This window comes from Pollicipes pollicipes, unplaced genomic scaffold (assembly GCF_011947565.3).
Source record: "Pollicipes pollicipes isolate AB1234 unplaced genomic scaffold, Ppol_2.1 Scaffold_6686;HRSCAF=7923_pilon_pilon_pilon, whole genome shotgun sequence".
Lineage (NCBI taxonomy): Eukaryota > Metazoa > Arthropoda > Thecostraca > Pollicipedomorpha > Pollicipedidae > Pollicipes > Pollicipes pollicipes.
In genome coordinates, this window is record NW_023596921.1 from 2921747 (window position 1) to 2949660 (window position 27914).

The following is a 27914-nucleotide window of genomic DNA, read 5'->3' on the forward strand; positions in this document are numbered from 1 at the left end:
TCTCTCTCTCTCTCTCTCTCTCTCTCTCTCTCTCTCTCTCTCTCTCTCTCCTCTCTCCTCTCTCTCTTCTCTCTCTCTCTCTCTCTCTCTCTCTCTCTCTCTCTCTCTCCTCTCTCTCTACTATCTCTCTCGCTCTCCTCTCCCTCTCCTCTCTCTCTCTCTCTCTCTCTCTCTCTCTCTCTCTCTCTCTCTCTCTCTCTATCTCTCTCATCTATCTATCTCTCTCTCTCTCTTCCATCTGCGTTGTTTATACCGTGCTTTCCCTCAAATGTTCTCCACTTCTTCCCTTATCCCTGTCTTCATCTTTACCCCCTTTCTTTCCATTCATCCTGTTCTTTCACCCTCCCCCTCTCTCTCTGTTTCTTTCTCCCTCTCCTCTCTCCCCATCACTCTTTTTTCCTTCTCTCTTGCGATTTCACTTTCTCACTCTTTTATGCTGCGTCGGTAGCGACTTTTACACCATTGCCAAGTCAGGAAGATATTTGAGAGCTCTTCATGCATGCCACATTATGTATTTATTATATGTCCTAACATAGAGGTTTCAGGTTTTTTGACTTCATGGCGTGAGTGTCGAGGCACTGAAGATTTACACCCCCCACGGGACAGAGCTTGACTTGAAAACATCATTTCACACCACTCGTCAGCCCAGCCAGTGTGTCAATGCTCCCGCCGCTTGTTTGGTATCGGTGCCCATATTTTGTCATCCGCACCCCCGGCTCGAGCTCACTGCATGTTGCTCGCATCTCACCCTTGCTCATCTCATGATAGACCAATCAGCATCGAGCCGGACGGCCAACAAACCAGCATTCCAGCTAGGCCAATGGACCGGGTAGGGCAGATGCCAGGGCACGGGGCCAGAGAACAGCATATGAGTATGTACCAAAACGTACGTGCGGATGCCGTCGTGGAGCAGAAGTCTGGCAGCGTGGATTTACGTTATATCCTGAGCTCCCAACTGGGCGAAATTTGGTACGCTGCCCCTGGCTCCCCTTCTCCTCAGCAGACCCCAGCAGACCCCTGCTTACGTCACCGGCCTTCAGGTACAAAATGAACCAGTCTGTGGGTGGCGGCTACTGTGACTGCGGCGACCGCGAGGCCTGGAAGGACAACTTCTGCTGCAGCATCCACGAGAAGAATGCCACCGGCAGCGGCACCAGCTCGCTCTTCAAGTTTCCGCCCGAGATCGTGCAGCGCGCGCGCGCCGTCTTCGCGGCAGGTGCGCGCGGGACGCCCGGCGGGACTGGCGAGGGTGTCCATCTGTCCCGCAGCGGAGCGGGGTGGGGGGGGGGGGGGGGGGACGATGCCGTGTACGCGCGGCTGGGGCAGAGACCGCCGAAGGGTCAGTGCGCTAGGCACAGGCCGTGTATCAGAGATATGTGAATACGTCTCAGTTGCGATTGCAGACCAAAACGCGAGGCCTCACTGATCGGACCTGCGTCCTTCTGCGATATGGTGGGACATTTAGTGTTTGTGCATCAGTCCCCATTTTGCCTTCTGGCTCATGTTTGGACTAGTTTTGACAAAATATGTCATTTTTCTTTTAAGTGGCTGTGCCGGAGGTCCTGTCACAGATCATGATGGCCCACTGGTCGGGGCGGCATTAACAGCCATACTGTGTGTGTCGACAGTTCTGGACTACGCTCTGGAGATGCTGATGCACGAGAACACGATGGGCCTGCCTCACGACCTGCGGTGTCCGGCCGAACACGACGGCGACGCAGACGACCTGCTGGCGGGCACCGAGCCCTTCCACACGCCGCTCTACGTCACCATGTTCTACAACGACGAGACCCACACCTTCGAGCAGGTCGGTTGGCTGGCTCTAAATGGGGCGGGGCGGCCGGAGCTGAGACGATGAGCTGGGAGGGTGGTGTGCGCACGAACCGCCCAATGCGGGCTGGCTTACGTCGCTGCTAAGAATGAGGTAGAGCTCGGGGGTCATTCGAAGTCAGTTCCAAGTTGTGCCATCCGGTTGAACTCTCACCGGTGTGTCGGAGCACCGTAATCGTGTCGTCGTTGCTGTGAGCCGTACTCGGTCTGCGGCCGTGCGTACCGTAATGACGGCGTCACAGCCGCGACCCTCGGCGCTCACCGCGCCCCTGTAAGGAGCGCGTGGCCCGGTGCTGGGCCCGCTCCGGCGCGGCGCCGCCGCCAGCCGCGCCCCGCAGCGCCAGCTGACGCCGCCCGGCGCACCGCCGCAGGTGATCGAGTGTCTGCGTCGCGCCGTCGAGTGCTCGCAGCGCGACGCCGTCGACTACGCCACCATCATCGACCGCGTGGGGCGCAGCATCGTCAAGTGCGGCGACTTCCAGGTAGGCGGCGCACCGGCGAACCGGCGCTCAGACGGCCATCTGCTGGCGGGGGTCAGCTGATGTTTTGGTGGCTTTACCTCAGGGATGAAGCCACAGGCAAGGGGGAAGGAAGCATATAGATGTTCTGGGGTCAATGCAAGGCTTTGTTTATTTCCGTGACATGAAATGTCGCAGAGCTGATACCGTGTCTTTCAGATATATTTGAAGCAGGCGGAATGGGGGGGGGGGGGGGGGGGGGAAGGGGAAGGGGAGGAGAGCAGCAGCTGCAGCTGCTGCGCCCACGTTTGTGCTGATCACATTTGGTTTATTATTGTAAATATGTCTTTGGCTTCGTGGGGCTGCTTGCCTCTGTGCTCCGTTTTTCCACGATCTCTGTGGTGAGCGGCATCAAAGGTTGGAGTGGGCAACTTGGCATCAACCAGTGGCTCCTTTCCATACTGCGGCAAAGTGCTGCCAGTGAGGGAACAAGACCGAGTGTGCGAATGCGCTGTTGTGGCGGTGGATGTCAGTTGTAGTACTTGCCTACCGGCCTGTGAGTTCATAATTGATCCCAAAGTAGCAGTGTTGGAAATTGAAAAAAAAATCCTGCTAACGGAATATAGTTTACAAAGTGGAGTAAAACATTTACAAGTGCCGTGAGTGATTACACTTTTGTTTAGGCGGTCTTTGGGAGATCAAAGCACAGTGGGTGGTACCCAACAGAAGCACCACTTTTCGTATATAGCAATGCATGTAAAGGCACTTCAAATTAAGGAAACATTAGTATTAAACGTGCCACACTAAAACACCACAGTCTTAGACGATGACATGAAGCACATGTGCATAAAGATGCGTGGACAATCTGTAAAAAAGCCTAATACTGTACCATGGATTTAGGTAAGTCCTTTTTCTCCCAAAGTATTGCTGCAAATCATAAGCATGTTTTGCGATTCTCCCAAAGTCACCGACAAGCTGCTTAGTGAGGTGTGCAAATTGGCAGAATAAGTTTGGAGCTGACCAGGGAAAATGGAGCTGAAAGGAATGCCAATGAGTGTGCCACAGATGGCGACCTACTCACACTCCACCGCGATCACGCTACTCACGCTCCACTATGGTCACGCTACTCACGCTCCACCTGGTAACTGGCTTTAAAACGGCAAAACCTTCATACTCCTCCACCTTTGAACTCCTGGGCAGCACACGAGGCCCCGCAGGTCCCGGCCGAACAATAGAGATAGGCAGCACTCTCAACCGATTTACCGAGACAGCCTAAGTACAGTGCCTGACAGACCCGTCCAGGCCGGCCAAAAGGGATTGGAGTCAGTGACTCCGCCGACCCCGGCGGATGATGCAATGTGTTAGTGGATCTTGTGTGCCCTTTAACCGATCATTGCGAAATATAATAGTTTATGTTTTAATTTACTGGTGTTTTTGCTGCAATAAATCCTTTTCCTTAATTTGCCAGGCCAAATTAATGGGCTCATATTACTCTGGTCTCCTGGTGTTTTTGCTGGAGTGAGGTGACTGACTCCGAACAGTTTTTTTTTTTGGCTATTAATAGCAACGCTTTTTCGACTTTAAAGGATATTTTTGTAAAACTTGGATTACCATCTTTAATTTCATACCTTTACATGACGAATTCGTTTAAATCCCCAGCTGCCTTTACATTTTTGTACTTGGGATGCCAAATAGTGGCCAGAGATCCAACCACATGGCGGTTCTGGACGAGATCAAATAAGTCCTTCGTCGCAGTGATGTCCATCTCTGTACAGGTTTCCTCGAAATGTTAATAAATGTGTTCAAGACATGAGCGCGAGCGGAATATTCATGTTCTTGACAAATCAGTCACAAGGAGGCAAATTATTCGAGCCACTTTGAGAGTTTTGCTTTGTTCAACCTCCAACCTTAGCTGGAAGGTGGGCACAAGTCACTAAATAGTTGAGACGTCTCTGACGTTGAATCGTGAGTGATTCTCCTATTTGTAAGTTGTTTAGTGCATTGGCGAGAAACATTGTTCACATAGGTAAGACAGTAGTAGCCTTATTCCTCGGAGGGAAACCAACTATGTCTCCATGTTCCTGGTTTTTCTCCGAGGAATAAGGTGAACACTACTGCTTTATTCACCCATTTGCATTACCATGGCTGTGAGTGGAGGAGCGTGAGTCGGTGGTCGTCTATGGTAGGTGCTTAGGTGTGTGTCAGCGCTCGTTGCATCCAAGGCAGTTAATGTGGTTCGCAGTTAATGGCAAGTTGTTCAAAGCATCATGTTCAATTTTGAGTTGGTTTGGGTAGTCCGTAGAGAGTGAGAGCCATGCTAATTTACAGATCAATTTACATACCAGTGCGATTCTGCTACTCGTTTCTCATGTCCTGGCATTGTTTAAAGGCGATTCCATTCAACATTCCCACACCTTAATTTTCACATTTCCATGCATGATTTGTCACATGGCTAGGTGGTAACAGCATGGCTCATGATGGAAGCAGCAAGTCCTAAGCCACTGCACCTTCTAGTTTCATTATGTCCTGAAACGGAGAGGGAAAAGGAATTTTCCCATAAGCTGTTTTTGTTGTGTCATGGTGGGGTAAAACATATTTCCTTTTACCCAATCGTAATCCTGGAGCACAAAATCTTCTGGTATACATTGTGCCAGGAAGTATTGATTTTTTCCAACACTGCAAGTTAGTACGTTACTGGGCTTGTCTGTTGGCTCAAGTTCATCTTAAACCCGGCCATGCCCGGTGTAAGTGCCCGAGCGTTGTCCAAGCAGCAAATATCAGCTTTTGATACGCTGCGGAACCACAGGAAGATGATGAGGATGACTCCGTCATCCCTTGCCAATGAACGTAATTGTTTTCCAAATACGGGACATATGGGGCTGGACCCCGACGCGCCCCGGTCGAGTTGTGACCCCGTGTGACCTCCGACCGCTCTTGCAGACGTGCCACCGGGCGAAGCAGGTGTTCGAGACGCACTCGACCCGTCACAGCAACCGGCCGTACAAGGTGCACGTGATGCACACGCACGTGGTGGCGCACCAGACGTTCGCCATGCGTCTGCTGCTCTGGCTCAAGAAGCTGATCGAGGAGGTGGACGGCTTCCGCACCCTCTTCGGCCAGATCGTCACCGAGGTGGGGCATCGGTGAATGGCATCACGGGGCGGGCTAGGGAGAACGAAGGTGGGGGGGGGGGGGGGGGGAGGGACTGTAAGCAACGGCGGCGGCGCACGGGACCGGTTGTGTACCGTTGGGGCCGGTGACCGAGAGACGCAATATCGGGTGTTGAGAGTTAAGCCATGGCTGAAATGTGCTCTCGGAAGACATGCCGATCCTATATGGCCTGTGAAACGGCGTCCACGCTTGTTGGTGTGGTAACGTGTACTCGTTGCACCGCTGGGGCATGGTATTCCGGTGCATCTCGAATCATGGACCGTTGTGAGACGCCAGCCGACACGAGCCACGTGAAGGATCGCAGCACCCCCATCCCCTCCAAAGCCGATCAGGCCGCTTGGAAATCCAGTGCTGGCACGTTCCGCATTCACCCTAGAACCGGTTGTGTCGAGAGAGCAGCCCCATGTTAGGGCGATGGCGCCTCCCTGACCGCGTTGACACTCTCTCCGCGCTCTGCGCAGCCGGCGGCTGACGGCCCCCTGCTGGAGCGGGTCATGAAGACCGACACCCAGCTGTGGAAGCTGGCGCGCAACCAGTGGCATCTGCTGCTCATCCAGGGCATGCTCATGGAGCACGACAGCAAGAAAGTGTTCGCAAAGGTCGGTCGGCCGTGCTTGCGGCGGCCTCCCTCGGGGGATTCCCCGCGGCGCGGCGTCTGGGTTGGCGCAGATCCATAGCGGCAGGGGCATGGCTGTAAATGCATGCATGCAATGGTGGGTTCGGTGACTGAGGCCAAGGGCAGCCAAAACGTGCCAAGCCGGGTATAGCCGTTTATCCGCTTGTCCATCCTGTGTGCATTCCAGCACACATGTGTGATTGCCGTTTCGGTTCTATTTCACTCAGCTGCCGCTGTCCACCCTTGTGTGCTTGGGCAATGGCCCACTGTGCTGTGGCTGTGCATGTTGACCCCGACCCGTGCTGACCTCGTGCCATGCTGCCCCCATGCCGCGGCTGTGCAACGCTGTCCCCGTGCTGATCGTACCACGCCCTCCCACAGACGTTCACCCGGCTTTATCCGAATCTGATGCGCGACTTCATGCGCGACGACCACAACCACAGCGACTCGGTGACGAGTCTGTCGGTGCAGATCTACACGGTGCCCACCATCGCGCACATGCTCATCACCGACGAGGACTGCCTCTCGATTGTGACGCGCACCTTCTACGACGAGTGCATCAACAGGCGCAACACGCGTGAGTGTCGACGGAGAGGAGTGGAGCGTCGGTACTGTTATTCGTCTCCTTTTCCGGTCGCGCACGGTTTGCATTGTTGTAACCGGATGCAGTCCGCCCCCCCCCCCCCCTCCGCACTGGAGAGAGTGGGCGAAGGGACGGACAGTGAGCGTTGGAAAGTGCAGTGCGCCATGCCGGTGTCGCGCGGTTTAGACGCAACACGTGAAGCAGGTGTCGGCGCTAAAAACTGCGGAAAATATTCCCTCCCGTTTGTCGCCCCGCTCGGGCGATTTCTGTGCGCTTGCGTTGGGATGCTCGTCACCAAGATCATCCTATACCCAGATCCTGCCTTGCTTGCACCGCCTTCCCTCGCGTTGCGTTCCACCTCATCCCTACGATCCAGCAGTTACCGCAGCATTCTTGGAGGCATCCTTCTCTGTCTGGGAGCGATCCTTCGGTGTCCGTGGAGTCTGCCGCCCTGACCTTCGCCCTCGCCGCTGGCTGACCTCTGGCTGACCCCACTTCTGGCCGCGGAGGGCGTGCGGGTGTTCAACCCACGCAGCGTGGCTGACCTCTGGCTGATCCCGCTTCCCGCAGAGGGCGTGCTAGCGTTCAACCCACGCAGCGACAACGTCGCCTGGAGACGCATCAGCTACTGTCTGAACGACCTGCGCTACCTGCTGAGCGTGCGGCCGACGCAGTGGACCGAGCAGCTGCGGCGCGGCTTCCTGCACGGCTTCACCTCCATCCTGGATGTGCTGGCCATCATGGAGGTGCGTCTGACGCCTGGATGTCGCTGACGTTCCCCGGTCGGTCGCGGTGCGGCTCGGACTCTGCAATACTTGTTACGATGCTCTGGGTGACTGAGCGCGCGTTGCGTTGACAACGTACGTAATGACACAACGTAATGCTTGGGCCAAGCAACTGCGGTGCGCTGGGACCAGGGCCGGTTGGCTCCGTAGAACTTTGATTGGAATGTGTGCTTCCGGCGCGAGGTGGCTGGTGTGACAGGCCTCACATGCACCACGTAATCATAAGTGCAAAATGGGCCGGTGGAGACAAGCCGTTGAACCGCTGTCGAAGCGAATCGGAGGTGATGCGCCCTGCAGCGACGCGCGACCCTGGTGCCGCGTGAGTCGCCGTCCTTGACCCCGGCTGACGACCTCGAATGGCCTCGGCCGACCTCGACCGCGGCTGGCGCTGCCCTCTGTCGCAGGGGATGGACGCGTCGGTGCGCCAGATGGGCAACCACCTGGAGTACGACCCCGAGTGGCAGACGGCGTTCACGCTATTCGGCAAGCTCTCGTACGTCATCAACCACCTTGTGGACTGGTGCAGCACCGACCGCCAGGTGCTCGTCAAGGCGTACCGGTACGTGAGGGCTCGGAGGCTCGGGGGATCGGGAGGCAGGAGTCGGGGACTGGTGCAGCACCGACCGCCAGATACTCGTCAAGGCGTACCGGTACGCGAGGGCTCGGAGGCTCGGGGGATCGGGAGGCAGGAGTCGGGGACTGGTGCAGCACCGACCGCCAGGTACTCGTCAAGGCGTACCGGTACGTGAGGGCCCGGAGGCTCGGGGGATCGGGAGGCAGGAATCGGGGACTGGTGCAGCACCGACCGCCAGGTACTCGTCAAGGCATACCGGTACGTGAGGGCTCGGAGGCTCGGGGTATCGGGAGGCAGGAGTCGGGGACTGGTGCAGCACCGACCGCCGCTCGGAGGCTCGGGGGATCGGGAGGCAGGAGTCGGGGACTGGTGCAGCACCGACCGCCGCTCGGAGGCTCGGGGGATCGGGAGGCAGGAGTCGGGGACTGGTGCAGCACCGACCGCCGCTCGGAGGCTCGGGGGATCGTGAGGCAGGAGTCGGGACTGGTGCAGCACCGACCGCCAGCTCGGAGGCTCTTGATCGGGATCGGGAGGCAGGTCGGTACTGGTGCAGCACCGACCGCCGCTCGGAGCTCGGGGATCGGGAGGCGGAGTCGGGGACTGGTGCAGCACCGACCGCCGCTCGGAGCTCGGGGATCGGGAGGCAGGAGTCGGGGACTGGTGCAGCACCGACCGCCGCTCGGAGGCTCGGGGGATCGGGAGGCAGGAGTCGGGGACTGGTGCAGCACCGACCGCCGCTCGGAGGCTCGGGGCGGGAGGCAGGAGTCGGGGACTGGTGCAGCACCGACCGCCGCTCGGAGGCTCGGGGATCGGAGGCAGGAGTCGGGGACTGGTGCAGCACCGACCGCCGCTCGGAGGCTCGGGGATCGGGAGGCAGGAGTCGGGGACTTGCAGCACCGACCGCCGCTCAGGCTCGGGGATCGGGAGGCAGGAGTCGGGGACTGGTGCAGCACCGACCGCCGCTCGGAGGCTCGGGGTATCGGGAGGCAGGAGTCGGGGACTGGTGCAGCACCGACCGCCGCTCGGAGGCTCGGGGGGATCGGGAGGCAGGAGTCGGGGACTGGTGCAGCACCGACCGCCGCTCGGAGGCTCGGGGATCGGGAGGCAGGAAGTCGGGGACTGGTGCAGCACCGACCGCCGCTCGGAGGCTCGGGGGATCGGGAGGCAGGAGTCGGGGACTGGTGCAGCACCGACCGCCGCTCGGAGGCTCGGGGGATCGGGAGGCAGGAGTCGGGGACTGGTGCAGCACCGACCGCCGCTCGGAGGCTCGGGGGATCGGGAGGCAGGAGTCGGGGACTGGTGCAGCACCGACCGCCGCTCGGAGGCTCGGGGGGATCGGGAGGCAGGAGTCGGGGACTGGTGCAGCACCGACCGCCGCTCGGAGGCTCGGGGGATCGGGAGGCAGGAGTCGGGGACTGGTGCAGCACCGACCGCCGCTCGGAGGCTCGGGGGATCGGGAGGCAGGAGTCGGGGACTGGTGCAGCACCGACCGCCGCTCGGAGGCTCGGGGGATCGGGAGGCAGGAGTCGGGGACTGGTGCAGCACCGACCGCCGCTCGGAGGCTCGGGGGATCGGGAGGCAGGAGTCGGATGTCCCCCGGAGGCGGATGGTTGGGTGTTTCTTACATGGAGGAGGCATGCTTGTGGCATCAGGTAGCACATATGAGCCTAGTTTGGGATGCCGTGGTGTGGGAACGCCTTTGGCACATGTAGATACCTGGGTGCGGCTTGTTGTATCGTGAAGGATGTCGGCCTGTGTCACTGTTGCTAAAGTTTCGTTCGTTTCTCTGATACCCTCCAGTAAGTTCCAAACAATGACACATGTGACAGAAAAGGCACTCTTTATTAATCAAATACCATGCTCATTATTGTGCGTATATTGCATTCCGGTCTGTGTAATGTCATTAGCTGTCTTGGGTCATAGTGCCTTGCAAGGGCACAGACTGCTGAGCTTACCATTTGCTCAGACAACAGTCGGTTGTCTCCAGTTCTAGTTAATATGACGATGCTGACCCGACCCTACCCAACATGATTCGGGCTGGTCTGACCTGACCACCTCTGATCCAGTGAACCTTGTCTTACCTGACCTGACAACCCAATATGTCAGGCGTGACCTGAAACGACCTGTCTGACCTAGGTTAGGTTTGCTCAGTATGAGCCGACGTGACCTGTCCTAAGCTGACCCGAAATGTGCCCTGCCGTGCGTCAGAGCGCTGCTGCGGAAGCTGTACGGCAAGCTGAGCCCGGAGCGAGTGAAGCCCAGCGCCCAGCTGGAGGCGGTCGGCAAGACCTTCCGCGTGGTCGAGTTCGACATGTGGCAGAACGCCGTGTCGCTGCACCTGCCACTCACCAGGATGCTGGCGGGCCTCCACCTGCACCTGGGTACGGCGGTGGCGGCGTCGGCCACGGCCGGAGCCGGCGACGAGGCGCGGACGGCTTTTTCGGTCAAGGATCGACAAATCACGGCACTCACTGGTGCTTGTACATTTACTTAACTGGCACTTGTAGTCCGTAACCCTTTCCTTCGGAACATCACTTTGTTGCATGCTGTTTTTGGCCATGGCATTGTCGGGCACTGTCAGCCGTCTACATGCCGTGGGTAGATTAGACCATAGCAACAGCTGTCAGCGGCGTCGGCCTTGACAAAGCGCCAGCCGCCGCGTCGCCCAGTTCTAAATTCTAGTTACCTGTATGCGCGGTGTCCGCTTGTGACCGCGCTCCGCTTGCCCACATTGTGGATCTGGGATTACGATCGCGATGGGGGCGAGGCGCGGTCTCTTGTTCGGCCTAGCCAGCTCCGTGGCGTCGGCGCCTCCGACCGCCGCCGTCTGCCGCGCAGGGGGCTTCGGCCTGACCTTCAACGCGTTCGAGTTTGAGATGGAGAACCGACCGACCATCCAGCAGATCGTGGAGACGTCGCTGCGGGCCGTCATCCTGACCACACAGGTGGGCCCGAGCGGCAGATAGGGACGACGTGTGCCGTCCCATTGGCACTGGCACCTCCGCAGGCGTCGGCTTGGCTATGTGGGGTGGGGGGAGGGGATGCTTGATTTCGCCCCCACTGAGGTCGGGAGGTCGACGGTGGTGTTTCCCTTAGTTAGTCCAGCAGGAGAGGTTTCGGGCTTTTACGGTCAATGACGGCTCTAAAACGAAATGGTCATCACCAACTGCCCGTGTCACCTCAATTCAGAATTACCAGCGCCGTCGCCTGCCTGTATTATAAGGCTTTAAACACCATTCACCAGCAATATCAACGCCCGATGACGTCTTACACCCCCGAATCGCCGCGCGCGACACTGGCTCGCGATGACTCCGCGACCCCGGCCGTTAGTACTGGCGCCGCCGCCAGGCGGTGACGCCCCGCCCCCCCCCCCCCCCACTTCGTGTCGGGCAGGTCCGCGCCGGCATGTGGCGTCGGAACGGCACCTCTCTGGTCAGCCAGGTGCACTTCTACAGCAACGTGCGCATCCGCGCTGAGATCCAGGACCGGGACATTCAGGTAAGGCTGGTGGACCGGGGCGGAGTGGCTGGAACGGGCTGGGGCGTGGCGCCGCTCGCGGCCGCACCGGACGCTGGCAGGACAGATGGTGCTTATCGTGGCCTCCGCGTAATGGATGCGGCTCACTTGTCGCGGAGTGTGTAAAGGCTAATCGGGATGATAAGTGTACATTGATTTTATTAGCAACGATGCGATGTACAGACATGCGACAGATACTTTTTGGCGGGGGAGGGGGCGTGGGGAGGGGGAGTTATTGAAGTTGGGCTATTCTCCAAATGTGCAGTGTATTGTATTTATCGGTCTGCACAGAACGTCGTTATGCGTATCTATGGCGCGATTGTGGCCGCCGGGCTGTGGTCCGTTGTCTGTCCTTCACATCTCGCTCTCTGCAACTGAACCATGAACCCGGTCCGCGCCGTTGCGCTGCTGCGTCTCATGGTGCGTGTGGGAGCCGTGCCGGCCGTGCTGTCCTCGCAGTCCGCCGGCCTAACGCGCCCTGTCCGCCTCGTCAGATCCTGCAGATGGCCGCCGCCCTGGAGGACCCGGATGAGTTCGTCATGACGCTCATGCTGCGCTACGGTATCCACCACTGGCTCGACCCCAACTTCGAGGACGTCATGCGCCGGGTGAGACGGCGTCCGGGTTGGAGGGCCAGCTGCTGGCTGTGTCCGGGTGAGGCGGCGTCCGGGTTGGAGGGCCAGCTGCTGGGCTGTACCCGGGTGAGGCGGCGTCCGAGTTGGAGGGCCAATGGCTTGGCTGTGCCCGGGTGAGGCGGTGTCCGGGTTGGAGGGCCAGCTGCTGGGCTGTGCCCGGGTGAGGCGGCGTCCGGGTTGGAGGGCCAGCTGCTGGGCTGTGCCCGGGTGAGGCGGTGTCCTGGTTGGAGGGCCAGCTGCTGGGCTGTACCCGGGTGAGGCGGCGTCCGGGTTGGAGGGCCAGCTGCTGGGCTGTACCCGGGTGAGGCGGCGTCCGGGTTGGAGGGCCAGCTGCTGGGCTGTACCCGGGAGGTGACGGTTGGACCGGTGAACGGGCGTGCCGGGTGCGCGGCACGTCTGCGTGAGCGCGCTCGTCCCAATGCTGCGTCGAACCCGGGCCGTGGGATGAAAACAGTGTCCTAGAATTGGCACCTTTGGGTGTAAAGCGACACTATGAAATTTTTCACTCCTTTCCCCCATGTTTGATTTGAATTTTTCACTCCTACCTGATGTTGTCTAACCACACATATCAAACCCATGTTTCCCCTTAAGAGGTTTCAAGGTGTCATCCAAAACCGAGCTCACTTGAAACCCTCAAGCACAATCAAGGCTACACAGAACCTGGACACCCATGGCTATATCTTGCCTCACCTACATCTGAATCATGCCCATGTATGCACAGAGCAAGGGCACCAGGTACCTTCAAGCCCGAGAGCCATAGCGACTCCAGCCGCTTGCATGTATTAAGTTAAGTTTGTTCAGAAAATGCATCACAGTCTTCAGTTGCATGTCAAATGCAAGGTTTTCTTGCATCCCCAACTTTTAGAGTTGACAGCTTTAGAGTTGAGAGACATTGACATTTGTAGCGGAATCCGGCTTAGCGTGGCAGCAGCACGGTCCAGCAGCCAATGCAAGTTGGGGGCACATGCGAAGAGTGTTTGACGCTGTTGTGTGCGCCCTGACCTCACCTGGCCTCTCGCCGCCGCAGACGCCGGACGTGGACGGCGAGACAGCCACATGTTTCGTGCAGACCGTGCAGGAGTTCACCCACAACCTGGAGGAACTGATCCTGGTGCTGATCCACGTGTTCGGCGAGCGCTACCAACCGGGCGTGGGCGCCGTCACCAAGGAGGACTGCCTCAAGAAGGAGGTGCGTCAGGGCTGCACCCTGTCCAGTGCCGGCGGCAGACTTTGGGAGGCGCTGGGGGCTACTTCAGGTGGAGCAGTCCGTTCAGGATCGTGCGACGTCCTGCGGTCGCGTGTGGGCCACTCCGCAGCGCTCCAGTCGGCGCCGGTGTGCATTTGTAACGCTACCTTTGTGCAGTGACTGTGGCACAATGCCAAGGCGGGTGGGGGCCCTTCACTCGGCCTGCTCCGCTGCCAGTTGGGTGACGCGTCGCCCGACGGACGCCGCTGCCAGCCGGGGGGCCGGACACCGGTGACCGGGTCATCGCTCCCTCCGCAGATAATCCAGTCACTCTGTATTGAGCCGACGCCGCACTCGAAGCTCTGCAAGCTGGTAGTGGCTGAGAACCACCAGGAATTGAGCATCGAGCAGCTAGCCGACCAGGTGGCCGAGTTCAAGCTGCCGCAGCACGGCACCGGCAAAGGCGTCTACGAGCTGAGACCAGGTGCGGCGCCGGCAGGGGCTGCGGCGCCGCCGCTTGCCGACGATTGTGACCATTTGGGCTGTCAGGGGTGGGCCGGGCCTGCGAAGGCGCTAGCAGGAGGCAAGTCAGTGGATGTGCTGTGTGAGGAAGAAGTGCTGACCACTGCCTCGGGTGGCAGTTTTGATCTGACATTGGACTAAAGAATGTCAAATGTTATATATGGAACCTGGACGTTGCTCGCCACCTGCTCACTGTTGTCAGTTCCACTACACAACGCTGGTGTCACTCGTTTTATTACGACAGCGCAAGTGTGCGAAGTTTCATCCGCAATTCGAAGCATACGAACATTTACCATGTGCATCATCATACGCTCCTGCATACAAACCCGTACCTCCACGTTCCCTGCCGGTCCGTCTCAGCGCTGACACCGCCTGCTGACCGGCAGAGCTCTACTCGGACTACAACCCGTTCTGGTACCACTATACGCGCGAGGAGCAATCGCGCGCCGAGGGTGCGCAGCGGCGGCGCAAGCGGTTGGCCGGCGAGCCGCCCTGCTTGCCGCCGCCCCTGCTGCCGCCCTTCACGCCCGAGTTCTGCAACGCTCGCAACGTGGCCGTGTGTCCGGCCATGCTGAACGTGCTGCTGACCGTGCTGAGGAGGTGAGCGCCGCCCGCTGCCAGCTCGGAGCTGGTGAATGGTGCGCGTGTGTCGGTGGGGTTGGGGCGGTAGTGGGTGGGGGATGTGCTGCGTTTGGCGCAGGGAGGTTTATGGTCTACAGTCCTGATGGTATAGTGGGAAACCCCATGGAATTGCTGAGGACAGTGTTTGCATTAATGCGTTCGCGATCACTCTTGCTGCCCGTTTGCCCAGATCACATTTGCCATCGAACCGTGGGCGGCTCGTCGGCAGCGGGCGCAGGCCACGTGACCGGCGTGCCCCTCCCCCCTCTCCCCACCGTTCCACCCGCCGACGGCCCTCCGCTAACTCCGCCCGCCGTGCCGCGCCAGGTCGTCGGACCTGCACGCGCGCGTCTTCTCGGAGACGATGTTCCAGCGCACGCTGTTCCTGATCGGCATGGCACTGAACGAGGAGGAGCGCGGCGCGGCGGCCGACCCGCGTCACGCTTTCGGATTCTCGCGACCCGCCCAGCAGGCCGGCGTCGTCGACGCCCTCCAGCAGATGGTGAGGGATGGATGAAGCTGAGGGGGTCGGATGGGGACGGCGGCGGCCGGTGTACTGGTGCAATAGCTTCCGCAGAAGGCCGGAGGTGGTGTCCCTCCGATTTCTTGCCTGCATCGGTGGAGAGATTTGGAATGGTCGCCAGCTGACAGACCCTCAGCTCGCCTCTCAGCCTCACGACGAAGAATTCAGCATCGTACTTGCTATCGGTTGAGCCGTGGGCAATATATGGGCAATATGTTATGTACATACAGCACTGCATAGTGGCGTACGTTGGTAGCGATGTATGATGGATACAAATACTCGCATTCGGGAGCTCAGTAAGGTCCGCGGTTTTTAAATTGTATGCAGACACAGGTGAACAAACGTCTTGCGACTGAAGCTTTTAATTTGTGTTTAGATGCACGTTAACAATCATTTTACAGCTACGGGCACTGTCGTGTGCATCGCACGGCATTGAAAGCATCTGGCGCTTCCGCCGGCAGGTGGGCAACCCACGAGTGAGCTCGCACGCCGACCTGCTGACCTGGGTGGTGGCCAAGCTGAACCGGCTGCTGGGCCGGGCGGCGGCCGCCACGGAGAGCTCGTCCGGCGCGGCTGAGGACGCCAGCTCGGAGCAGAAGCGGCGCCGCGAAAAGGCGGCTGCCCGCCGCGCGCGCATCCTCGGCCAGATGCAGGCGCAGCAGAAGAAGTTCATCGCGCAGAACGTGACGGCGCTGGCCGAGCACGAAGAGGAAGAGCGGCCGGCGGCTGAGGGTGGCGGCGGCAGCGTCGGCAGTGGTAGTGGTGGTGGCGGAGGCGGCGGAGGCGTCGTCGGTAGCGGCGGCGGCGTGGGTGGTGTTGATGGCGGCGGGGGCGGCGGTGGTGGGCTTGCTCGTGCTCTCGCCGGTTCGTCCATGGACTTGAGCGAGTGCGCCGGCCCGGACGAGTGGCCCGTGTGTCTGGGGCCGCGGCAGACGGCGCGACCGGCCGCCGCCGCCGAGTACACCTGCATCCTGTGCCAGGCCACCGAGCAGGTGTCCAGCACCCGCCCGGCCATGGTGATGGCCGCCTTCGTGCAGCTGTCTACCGTGCTGTCGCGCGACCGCGCCAGCCAGGCGCCCAATCCGGTACTGTACGTGCCGAGCAACCTGCACCGGTTGCCGCACACCTCCAGCTGCGGGCACGCCATGCATGCCGCCTGCTGGCAGCGCCACTTCGAGAACGTCTGTCTGCGGGAGCGGCGCCGCGCGCTCAGGTGAGGTGGCGGCCGGCGAGTCGCAGGAGGGGGCCGCTCGTGCCCAGGGATGTGCGACGGTCTGTGCTGTGGCGAGATGTGGCAGTGGACAGGGGGGGGGGGGGGGGGGATGGGGGAGTGGTACTCTTGTTAAAGCCGAATGGTCTTGTCTGTGGGATTATCTTGGCTTGGTTGGAATGGCGACATCGGTGGAATCAAACCATTTGGTGTCCATGGAATCAATGACTGATGCCTGCGATGAATGAGCTGCATGTGGAGCTTTCTGCTCATGCACCATAGTCAATCTGGCATACCATCTGTGCCCCTCACACCCCTCGCACCCCCCCCCCCCCCCTCCCCGTGTGTCGTGTCTTGTTACCGACGTTCCACTTCCGTGAGGACCATTTTTCACTCCCGTGAATGCCACCGCGTTTTGGCCCGGTGTGGCCGGCCGCTGACGCCGCCCTGCCGTCAGCAGGCTGCGGCACAACCTCAGTTATGATGTGCAGAAGCGCGAGTTCCTGTGCCCGCTATGCCAGTGCCTGAGCAACACCGTGGTGCCGCTGGTGCCGGCGCGCATGGTGGCACTCGACGGAGACGACCGGCCCGCCGTCGACAACATCAACGTTTGGATCAAGGGCCTGCAGCTGGCTTGCGCCCACACGGTCAGTGCCTTCGGTGGCGCCGGGGGTGGCGAGGGGGAGGCTGAGGACAGTGAGGGTGGGGCCTGGGTAGAGCTGTGCGGAGAGGCGGTGGAGTAGAAGATTTGTCGAGAGGATAGGGGGTGCAGCGGAGATCATGAGTTACAGATATTTGTGGGAGAAATAGGTAGAGGTCGTGAAAGATATGGACGCTGAAGAACGGGCAGCGTTTGGTTGTCCTTTGCGTTCGCTGCCCTTGAGCTGAAGCGAAGTGATGCCGTCCAGTGCAGTTTCCATAGTGTTGGCGGTAAGTTTTATTCTGGCCGTCTCCCGCTGTAATCCTCTTAATAGCAGAAGTCAGCTGCAGCCCGGTAACAGTCGCTGGATCGTTTCGTCGGAGTAAACAATTAGGTTTGTAAACGTGTTAACGAATCTGCGCAGACAACTTTCGACGGGGTTTGTCTAGTGTAACACTAGCAGAACAAGATCAGTTTTGGCGTTGTTTACTTCGGGTGCGTTGAGTGAACCACTACCGCCGCGCTCTGCCGGCCGACACATCAGTCTTCCGGTCAGGGCCCGCTACGTGGTCGGGGTCGCCATAGTGGCGGAACTGCGCGCGGTCGCCGGCAGCACTGAATGACCACTATTGATCAACGTCATTGTGTATCGAAAGAGCGCCGGCGCTATGATAGACATTGATACGCTGAAGGCGGTGGGGACAATGGCAACGCCTCTTTGGACACCCCGACGTCGATAGACAAGCCGATCCCTTAACGTCGACCGGCTTTCCCACATCCACGTGCTTTTTCTAAGGGCTTAGAGCGCTGAACTGCTTTGTCGAAGCCTTTGACGTCCCGGACGATGTCTGAGGGGATGGCTGGTGCTTGGTCGGCAGTGTTACAACATTCGGCCACTTGGCTGGCAGGGGTGTCGATATGTTTTCGCGCAGTTACATCCTTGGGTCTCGGCTTGGGTCTCAATCCTGTTTTCCCCTCCGCTTGCTCAAAATCTACCAATCAGCACCGAACCGGGCGGCGGTCAACACGGCATCTAAGCACCTCAGGCTCGACAGGTGGGCCGGGCAGGTCAGAGGTCCGTTGTTCACAGGCAAATGGAAGCCCATTCCCCACTTCGGGGGTAAGCCCATTCTTTACGTATGGCGTCACGGCCCAAGCCCATTCCCTTCTTGACCTAGAGGCCAAGTGCGTTTTTGTCAAGGAAGGCATCGCTGTTGACAAAGCAAAGCCTGGCAACGGTCAATGCGTTGTTGTCAGTCCGTATGTCGGTTCATCAGATGTGCAGTTGTCGATGGCAGGGGGCTAGTGTGATCGACAATGATGCCTTCAGCCCAGAACTTGCCAAGAACTGTTCATTCGAGTCATGTGAAGTGCGCCATTTCTGCGCGTTTTGTGTCTCCATGGGTTTGAATAAGCCGGTTCTCATTGTTCCCAAATTTGGAATTAAAGCCGTCCTTCGCTGGCATGTATCTATGACGCCACCTCAGTGGGCGGAGCTTGGGTCGTATCTCTTAGGAACCGGGCCCAGAGGTTTGGGCTCGGGGTCAAAGAGCAACGGTTTAGCGCCAACAGTATTGCGTGCGGGGACTGCCGGAGAGCCAGACTTATGGCATCGCGAATATATATTTGCATCCTGCACATCCTACTGGATGGATTTTAGAACGCTGTTGGTCGGTACCGTGGACGAGGCGGTCGATTACATGTAGCACCGCCGAATGAGCGCCTTGCCGTAGCGGAAACCCACGCTGTTGGATGTGGGGGATGCTGTGCGATAAGCAGCTCACCAACTGAGAATAAACCACGCCTTCCGCGAGTTTGCCACCGTATGGGGATGACTATCAGTCGATAGTTGTTAAGATGGACGTTCCATCCATTCTTAACGATGGGAAACATGTATGTGACTGCTCGCAGCAAGAGCGCCCCAAAGGCAGCGGGAGGTTGAAAACAGTTCAAGTAGAGCGGTGGAGGGAGGCAGGGATGGGAAGGGGGAGACGATTACAGGGAACGCCAGTCACAGGGAACGCCTTCTGTGACACTGGCAGAAGGCCGTCATCTTTACGAGGCTTTGACGTTGGTGTGTGCTTCGGCGAAGCCTGCTCTGTGATCTAGATGTGTTTCGCTGTTCGGTCGTGTGTCAGACAGGTTTTGGACCATTACCTTGCGTCACATGTTACTCAAGAAACCGGCTTTGCCTCAGGTGGATGTCGTGCAGTGTGAGAAGAGAAGCCTGGTTCAAGGACACCGACCCAGTAGCTTCATCCACTGCACACGTGCCCTTGTACTACATCACGAGGCATTAGTAATTGTGATGTGGCAGAGTAATCGTTGCTGTTCAAGGGCAATAAATTGCCAGGAGCGAAGCATATGTCGAGTCAGTAAGGCCTCACTATGCGCGCTATAAACCCCAAATCATCATCATCGCACAATAATGTCAGAGGGATCACGAAGTCTTTGAACTGCCCTGCTTCGTGGCCTGCGTTTCATCTTTTGTTGCTGCCGACTGCCAGACACGCGGCGTCCTAGCACATTGTGAATTCGCCCCCGCCGTTCGACGTCCGTCTGCGTCTGTGCTCGGCACGGTCTGCTTAGTTGGAAACCGAGTTCTTGCCTTGCGCCTTTTCAAATAATATCATCGACTTATGTGGTGTTATTGCTTCTAAATGGTATAGTTAAATGTTGCCTACGTTGCGAGGTGGGGGAAGGGGTAATTGCCCATACTCCGTCTAATGCTGTCTCAGGTTTATCTATCCATCTATTGGTTCGGTCACGTCTGTCGATTCTGCCTCTCTGTCGATTCGTCGAGTCGTTGAGCAGGCCTAGTGTGGGCGTTTCGCTGCTCTAACCGCGCTCCTTGTGCCGTGCCGTACGGTGCCGTGCCTTGCCGTGCCGTGCCTTACCGTGCCTTACCTGGCGTCGTTTCGTCGCTGACTTCCCGCGCCTCCCCGCGTCGGCAGGTGGTGCGTGTGAACGAGGCGGCGCCGGGGGGCGCCGAGCCGGCCCGCGTGCGCTGCCGCAGTCCCGGCCTCAAGGCCGTGCTCAAGCACATGACGCAGCGTGAAGGTAGGCATGACGCAACCGAGCGGAGCTGGACGGCGTACGGCAGAAGACTCCGAGAGCGGCGATCGTGTGGACGTTGTGCGGGTGCTCCTTTGCCTTGGATTGCGTCTTGGTGCGACCCGTGTCGCGACGAAGAAGGCGATGCTTTTTGGGAGATATTCCTCTTAAGCGTTCAGCAGACTGGCCAAAGAGGACAATCCGCTGCAGTCGATTGCTGACCCAATAGACCCGGCAGAGAGAGTATGTACGTTGCATGGCGAAGCGGTTCAGTTTCCGTTTCAAGGCGATGGCGTTCGGTCGGTGCTCGACGCTGCTGAGACCGACAAATGACAAACGCGACGGTGATAGCCTACGTCGCCGGTGGTTCGTGCTTGCGCCGGCCGTGACCTGAACATAAACTTGTCGCCTGGAGGCCTGCGCCAGATCGCCGCAGAGCTGAAGTACTCACTGCGTTAACGCGTTGTTCGGCTCGCAGGCAACCAGTTCCGGGCGCAGGTCCAGCAGGGCGACCGGATAGCCGAGACGCCGACCTCGACGCGTGAGATGATGAACACGTTCGCGATGGTGCCCTGCATGGTACGTGCGGCCTGCACCGGCGCGTGTGCGTTCCGCCGGGTGTATCGCGGCATGTCGGCCGCCCGGTGTTCAGGTAGCCTGCTGCGGGTCATTGTTGCGCAGTGGTATGACATTTGCAACGCGATTTTGGATTAGTGACGTATGTTTCCTTGTATGATGTACGTTTATGTTCATATGTATAAATATGAGGATGTCGGTGCACAGATAAGTGTAATGTACACCCGGAAATGCAGTGTTAAGGCTTGTCGCACATTGCAGTACATAACGGATGCGGGTAGTGTTGTGCTGTCTGTAGCCGGCCTCGCACACATCATGTGAGATGCCCGAGGATCCGAGCCTGCAAATGTTCATAGCATTTGGGTCGGCCACGAACCCAGTCATCGTCCAAGCTTCAGGCCCGTGTCTCGCTTGCATGAAATCCCAGAGGGTAATCTTCAAAGCACTTCTGTCTTGTGCTATCCCCTTCAGCGAGTGGCCCGCGCTCTGTTGCACCTGCCGCTCTCCTCCCCTCCCTGCCTGCTGCCGTCAGTTTTGGCCGGTGCTCGCCGCTCTCCCAGTGGCGCCCTCACGGACTGCCTCGCCGACAGATCGGCCTGGACGCCGGCGTCGAGTTCGGCGACCAGCGTGTGGCGTTGATGTCGCTGCAGACGTGCGCCTACACACTGCACACCACAGAGCAGCTGCTGCGTCACACGGGCCGGCCACTGCTGGCCGAGCTGGGCAGCCGCGGCGACATCTGCCTGACGCAGCTGACGCACGTGTGCGCCACCATGCTGCCGGTGGTGGCGGCGCTGGAGACGGCGCAGGAGGCGTGCGGCCGCCTGCTGCGGCTGCTGCTCGAGCCGCCTGCCGACGGGCCCACCGTGATGCGGCTGGACGCGTTCGGCCTGGTGGTGACGCTCTGCTCGCTGGTTACCGCGCTGTTCGTCGACCACGCCGATGACATCCCGGCGCCGTCCGGGTCGCTCCAGGTGCGCGGCAGGGAGATGGGGCGGCGGGGAGATGGGGTGGGTGCCAGCGTGGCACGAGGTGGCGTGGGATAAGGCTGGAGCTTGCGGTATGTGGAATGAAAATTTGTCGGTTGAAATGCCCCATAGCCGGTCTGATTTTGCGGCTCTGTGTGGATGTCGCATCAAGCTCACAATCGTCCGACAAGGCTAGCCGCGGTGGCAGCGGAGAGTACTTGCTGCTTAGTGCGGACTAGCATGACCAAGTCAGCAGATTTGTCAGCAGGTGGCAAATGAAAACGGTCCCGCTGTAGCCATTTTTCAATGCTTAAGCCCCGTACATGAGCTCATCTGACTGGGTCGGTGAGACGATACGCGGTTTCCAGAAGGAGTCCTGATCCAACTTTCTGTCGTTCAGATTGACGGCTGTGATCCCGTTTCCCTAGACTCGGACATCTGAGTTGTTCAATGGATTGATTATTTATACAGTGCCATCCAACCATCTCGGAGGTAACCTGCGACCTTACCGATCCCGGTCAGTCCCGAGCGGTATCATGTCACCGCGCCCGATCCCGGTCAGTCCCGAGCGGTATCATGTCACCGCGCCCGATCCCGGTCAGTCCCGAGCGGTATCATGTCACCACGCCCGATCCCGGTCAGTCCCGAGCGGTATCATGTCACCGCGCCCGATCCCGGTCAGTCCCGAGCGGTATCATGTCACCACGCCCGATCCCGGTCAGTCCCGAGCGGTATCATGTCACCGCGCCCGATCCCGGTCAGTCCCGAGCGGTATCATGTCACCACGCCCGATCCCGGTCAGTCCCGAGCGGTATCATGTCACCGCGCCCGATCCCGGTCAGTCCCGAGCGGTATCATGTCACCGCGCCCGATCCCGGTCAGTCCCGAGCGGTATCATGTCACCACGCCCGATCCCGGTCAGTCCCGAGCGGTATCATGTCACCGCGCCCGATCCCGGTCAGTCCCGAGCGGTATCATGTCACCACGCCCGATCCCGGTCAGTCCCGAGCGGTATCATGTCACCACGCCCGATCCCGGTCAGTCCCGAGCGGTATCATGTCACCGCGCCCGATCCCGGTCAGTCCCGAGCGGTATCATGTCACCACGCCCGCCGCCGACACGGTCTCGGCTCGCGGTAGGCCGCTGCCGCGTCCGCAGCCTCTTGGGCCGCCGTGACCGCGAGCCGCTCGGTGCCCCAGCAGCCAGCTGTGGCCAGAGTGGTCAGTGGCACCGCGCGCGCGGCTGTGGGCGTCGGCGTCAGGTCACGGACGGCGGTGTCTCCCGGCTGCCGCAGGACCTGCAGTGCGTGCGGCTGGCGCTGGTGCTGCACCTGGTGCAGGTGCTGCTGACGATGGACGTGGCGGAGCTGGCGCGCCAGGAGCCGATGGAGACGGACGGCGAGCCGGCCGACCAGGACGAACAGCAGTGGCTGGCCGAGCTCTACACGCTGGTCCGCTCGGCGGCCGGCATCGACGTGGCCGATGTCAGCCCTCCGTTGCTGCGGCAGTACGTCATCAACGCCATGTGAGTGGCTGCGCTGGTGCCCCGCCGGCGGGCTGTTGTTTGGAGGTCGTCTGACCTATTGACCGACAGTTCGGCCCAATGACCGACAGTTCTGAGGTCGTCTGACCTAATAACTGACAGCTTCACCGCCAAACCATCCAGTGTACGCAACCGCCTGCCTTGCCAATGTCTGAAGCGACCTCAGTCTACCAGGAACGGAGCCTTACTAGCACGAGGTTTTATATTGTTAAGTTGTTTTGTATTTGCTCTTTGTGTCACTGTCGTCACTGCTCTTTGTGTCACTCAAGGAGGATGTCATGTGGAGCGACCTCCCGCCAGTCACATCACGCTCCTTTGCGGGTAGACGCGTGCGCGCGCTGTCATTGCTGTCACTGCCACCGCCTTGCTTGCCGCCGTAGATCATGTTCACCGGCGGGTTTTGGGCTGTCGGGGTACGCTATACGCCCGCTGTCGAACGGTGACCGTCGAAAGCCTGGTCTGTGCGGAGCAGGCGTCCATGTCTGCTGTGGCTCTTCTCCATCGCTGACGACGTCGCGCTGTTGCAGCACCCCGTTTCTGCGCTGCTGCGCGCTCTACTTCCACTTCCTGACGGGGGTGCGCGCGCCGGCTGAGCTGCAGCAGTCGCTGCCGCTGGCCGAGCAGTACCCGCACCTGCTGCGCTACTTGGGGCTCGACTCGCTGTGTGTGCCGCAGGCCACCGACTGCCACAGCGTGCTACAGGACCTCATCTTCAAGTGAGCCGGGCCGGGGCGCCGGCGCTGGGGAGCCACGTTCAAGCGGGCGCCGCCGTCTCGTTTGTGTGCTGGGTGGTCCGGCTGTCTTGCTGGCATAGAATGTTACCAGTGGTTAGCAGAGCATGCTGTTTTGTCCTCGCGGACGAGCTTGTCAAGCCATAAATGTCGATGTCCAGTAAAGCACAAAGATGGGACTCGTCCATCGACAAGACTTGGTGCAGTGGCGAAAGGGACAAGGGGCCATTCATCAGCCACCAGTTTCCTAGAATCAGTCAGCAGACGCCGTGTTTCGGTATCGCAGCTACACCGCTCAATTGCCTGAGCCGGAGCAGCGTAGGCGGACATCTCAGGCACAAAAGCGTTCCGTCGGCCGGCCGTGTCCCGCATGCGACGTGTCGTGACCATCTCCATTCGTCGCCGCCGCCGCTGACCGGCGTGGCCCGGTGCGCGCAGGTGGTGTCAGCACCCTTCCATCCGGCCGGAGCTGTCGGGCAGCCGGGGACCGCTCGTCAAGTACCCGCTCTCCGTCAACACACTGATCCAGCTGCCCGACGACTTCTCCGAGCTCATCAACAAGGTGCGCGCACACCGGACCGATGCGGTTCCCTCGGCAGCTCGGCTTATGCCCTCGTCTGTTTGCCCGTCCATTGTCTGTTTGCCCGTCCATTTGCGCGTCAAGTTTATCCGGGGCGATCTTCTGACATTTTGTGACCGCCGGGTGCATGCATTGCGCCCAGCTTTGCGTGCTACCACTGAGCGCCTATGCCGGCCGCCGCCAGGTGTCGGACTTCACGTGCCCGAGCAGCGACGGCGAGTCTCGGGTGCCGGCCATGTGCCTGGTGTGCGGAGAGCTGCTCTGCTCGCAGTCGTACTGCTGTCAGGTGCAGGTGGACCCGATCGGCCAGATCGGCGCCTGCAACGCCCACCTCATGCGCTGTGGCGCCGGCTCCGGCGTCATGCTGCGCATCCGGGAGTGTCGCGTCCACCTGCTCGTCAACAAAGTCAGAGGTGAGTCGTTGGTGGGCGGCGACAGAGTCGGCCGACGCGGGTCTACGTACGGGGGTGAGCGCCGTCCACCTGCTGGGCGGGGCGATCGAGACTGCATGTGAGTAGGTAGACTCGCGAGTCAGCGAGGTCTGTGGTGAGTTGATGTGGACCTGTTCATGAAGCAAGTCCTCCCACTTGCTTGTGCGTCGGGTCCGCCATTTGTTCGGCGGGGTGCTGTCTGCCTTCGCGCATGCGGGAGCTTGCCCGCGCGGCCGAGTAACCCCCGGGCTGTCCGCGGCAGGCGCTAACGTGCCGCCGCCGTACGTGGACAAGTTCGGCGAGATGGACCAGGGCCTCCAGCGCGGCAACCCGCTGACGCTGTGGCGGGAGCAGTACGTCAAGCTGAACCGGCTCTGGCTGTCGCACGGCATCCCCGAGGAGGTGACGCGCCACATGGAGGACTCGTTCAGCCAGACCGACTGGCAGAACCTGTGAGCGGCGGGCGCGCGGCGAGCCGAGCCCCCACTCTGCCGGCGGTCCGGGTGGTGAGGCCGCCCGGCGCGCCGGCCGCGGCGGCGCCGCCGCGACGGCACCGTGTCTTTCGGCGCTCCTCCGTGCAGGAGCCACTGCCGGGCGAGGCCCGCGCTGCCAGCGCCGCGGCGTGGGGCGGAGCAGAGGTTGGGCGGGGTGACGGCGCCGGCTGCCCCCGAACGGTCCGCGGCCGGCCGACTGGTGTCGATCGGGCCGTGCGCCGGTCTGGCCTCGCGCGGGCCGTAGTTAAGACGGGGCGCCGTTGAGTGGCGTATGTTCCTCCGATGTACTAACCCGTGTTACCTGCGAGATTTAGGGCGCGCCGCTCAGTCGGCGCTCACGATGCACGGATTGTTGTAGTCGCCGCCAGCTCTGCTACTCTCACTTCAGATCTTTCTGTGTTGGCTTGGTGTCGAGGGCGAACGGGCCCGCTGCTGTGGAAGGAATAGCGCAGTGCAATCGAGATTTATCCTGCTACTGTTGAGTCTGATAGCCGTTCACGTATGCGGGCGGTGTGCTGATGACCGGATGGCCGCATCACTCAGCCGCCCTGCGCCGGCGACACGCACCGTCTCGCTGGCGTCCAACCACGTGCAGGATTCTGCTCCGCCATCTCGCAGTGAGGGAGATCACTGCGGAAAATCGGTCATGCAACGGGCTGTCATTGCCAGTGATGGGCTGTCGTTGCGGGTATGTGGGGCGTGCCGGCGCCGAAGTCGCCTGATGACGGAGGGCCGGGCGGACCTCGCGCGTGCTGGGTGATGGGCGGTGTGTTGACGTGGATCGAGATCCGTGCTGTCCCGCGCAGCTTATACTGGTGTCACAAAACTCGGGACATGGGAGCGGTTGGGGTCGCGGATACCTCACATCCTGGCAAACCAGAGGCAGCGACTTCTTTGTGCAGACGGGCACGGCCACATTACACATAATACTTCCGAATGCTCTGCTAATTGCGTGCACTATTGATAGCCGCACTAACGGTCGACACTTGTAACCTCTGTCAACGCTTCCACGCCGTAGTGCAATGCGCATCGCGCTGCCGACAGCCGCTGTTTGCTCGTCGTTCGGCCGGGTTCACTGTCGTCGCCGCGCTGGAAGCCTAGCGCCCCGCTGTGATGCACCGTCTGCTTAGTGCGCGCTCGGCCGACCGCGCCGTTTGACGTCTGACCAGGGGCTGGATGAGGGCGCCGCCGACCGGGCGCCGCCCAGCGCTGTACATAGTGGGACTGTTGTGAGCGCGTGTCGCTGCGACCGCGCGCTGCTGGGCCGCCGCTCGCGCCCGGGCTCGGGTGGGTCTGGTACTGCGCCGGCGCCCGTGAGGTGTGCTGTAACATGTCCTTAAGTAGAGATATGCGTGTTCTGCCTTCGAAAATGGTTTAATATATTGCTGGAGTTGTTGAACCGATGCTGGTGTTGACTGTTTTTGCTGGTTTTAGCAGGTCGGTTGGTTCGGAAGCCCTTTCCTTGCTGGCCGTGCTGGTGTTGACTGTTTTTGCTGGTTTGAGCAGGTCGGCTGGTTCGGAAGCCCTTTCCTTGCTGGCCGTGCGCGCTCGAAGATACTACGGGACGCAGAAATCTAAGTGAGGTGTCAAGAAAACTTCGGTTTCTTCTTTTAAGCGGTGAAAGATATTTTTTGAAAATTCGTGGTAAAGCACCAGGGAACGCAAATTGTGAAAAGCGCGGTCACTGAGCCATTCTCTTCGGATTAAATTTTGACACGTGACGTGCACGATCGAAATTGGTGGTCGAGGTCGGCACTTCCAGCGACGCTCGTATGTTGAAATGCAATATCCGAACGTTGTTATAAGTGTCGATCAACGCTCACTAACCGGAAATGCTTTATTTGCTTCAGTTACTCGGCCCGGACCGGCTAGTAACGCTTTTGATAGGGCTTTATTGAAGCCACCGATCACAGTGCGATGAAATTTTTGGCGGTGACGTACTAGTCAGTTGGGCTGCAGTTTTTGAAGGCGATCAAGCATTAGCTGTCTCGTCACGCGATGTATTTCTGCGTCGTGTGCAATGCCCGATCTATTAACCCTCAGTTCGAGTTACATGAGAAATGAAACATTTTCATCACGAAATAAACTGAAGATTGCAGTCTGGAAACAGGCCGAGGTCTCTGCGGCCGGGCATCTCAGCGGCATGAGGCAAAATGATAAATCGTGGAAGCACCGACAACCGTGTTTTGGTTCCCAAATACAGCACACTGGCTTAAACCGAGGCAGATCGGGCCATAAAAGCTCGAGGGGGCATGGCTTAGTTGCCACCAGTATCAAACGAAAATGTGGCGTCGTTTCCGAGGCCTTCGACACTCGCCAAATCACGAACAAATGCAAATTCATTTACTTCGTCATAATGCAGCCTCTTGTTCAATGAGCGTCCAGTTTTGAAAAAGTAGCAGCCGCCCTGCTTTCGTCATTATCGTATCGTCTTTTATCCTCGCAACGCCCCACTTTTCAGGGGTTACATGCACCAGCCACAAGTGGACGTAAGCGCTCACCTGGTGCGGCTTCGTGCGGCCGCCACTCCGTATGGTTGCGAGACAAAAAGACGAACGAAAAGATTTGACCACTAATAGTTCAGTGGAATCGAAGTCAGCGGGCCAAAGTCGAATCGGAAAAACCGAAGGTCCTAACGTTGTAAAGGTTAAAAGTATTGGAAAAGCCA

The 27914-nt window shown here is 59.5% G+C and overlaps 1 protein-coding gene across 1 annotated transcript in view; it reads left to right on the forward strand.

Moving 5' to 3' along the window:
• Ubr1 (Ubr1 ubiquitin ligase) overlaps positions 1-26639 on the forward strand; it is a 30097-nt gene extending 3458 nt beyond the window's left edge. The window contains exons 4-30 of the mRNA XM_037230553.1: positions 1041-1216; positions 1629-1807; positions 2202-2312; positions 5229-5420; positions 5921-6058; positions 6457-6652; positions 7229-7404; positions 7848-8002; positions 10226-10398; positions 10856-10962; positions 11411-11515; positions 12028-12141; positions 13196-13357; positions 13673-13838; positions 14263-14476; positions 14825-14999; positions 15482-15738; positions 15877-16233; positions 16691-16877; positions 19825-19930; positions 20403-20503; positions 21091-21474; positions 22763-22992; positions 23538-23726; positions 24180-24303; positions 24506-24734; positions 25015-26639. Coding sequence (XP_037086448.1) covers positions 1041-1216; positions 1629-1807; positions 2202-2312; positions 5229-5420; positions 5921-6058; positions 6457-6652; positions 7229-7404; positions 7848-8002; positions 10226-10398; positions 10856-10962; positions 11411-11515; positions 12028-12141; positions 13196-13357; positions 13673-13838; positions 14263-14476; positions 14825-14999; positions 15482-15738; positions 15877-16233; positions 16691-16877; positions 19825-19930; positions 20403-20503; positions 21091-21474; positions 22763-22992; positions 23538-23726; positions 24180-24303; positions 24506-24734; positions 25015-25208 — 4897 coding nt within the window. The 3' untranslated portion in view covers positions 25209-26639. The remainder of the gene's footprint in view (positions 1-1040; positions 1217-1628; positions 1808-2201; positions 2313-5228; positions 5421-5920; positions 6059-6456; positions 6653-7228; positions 7405-7847; positions 8003-10225; positions 10399-10855; positions 10963-11410; positions 11516-12027; positions 12142-13195; positions 13358-13672; positions 13839-14262; positions 14477-14824; positions 15000-15481; positions 15739-15876; positions 16234-16690; positions 16878-19824; positions 19931-20402; positions 20504-21090; positions 21475-22762; positions 22993-23537; positions 23727-24179; positions 24304-24505; positions 24735-25014) is intronic.
• Positions 26640-27914: the final 1275 nt, after the last annotated feature.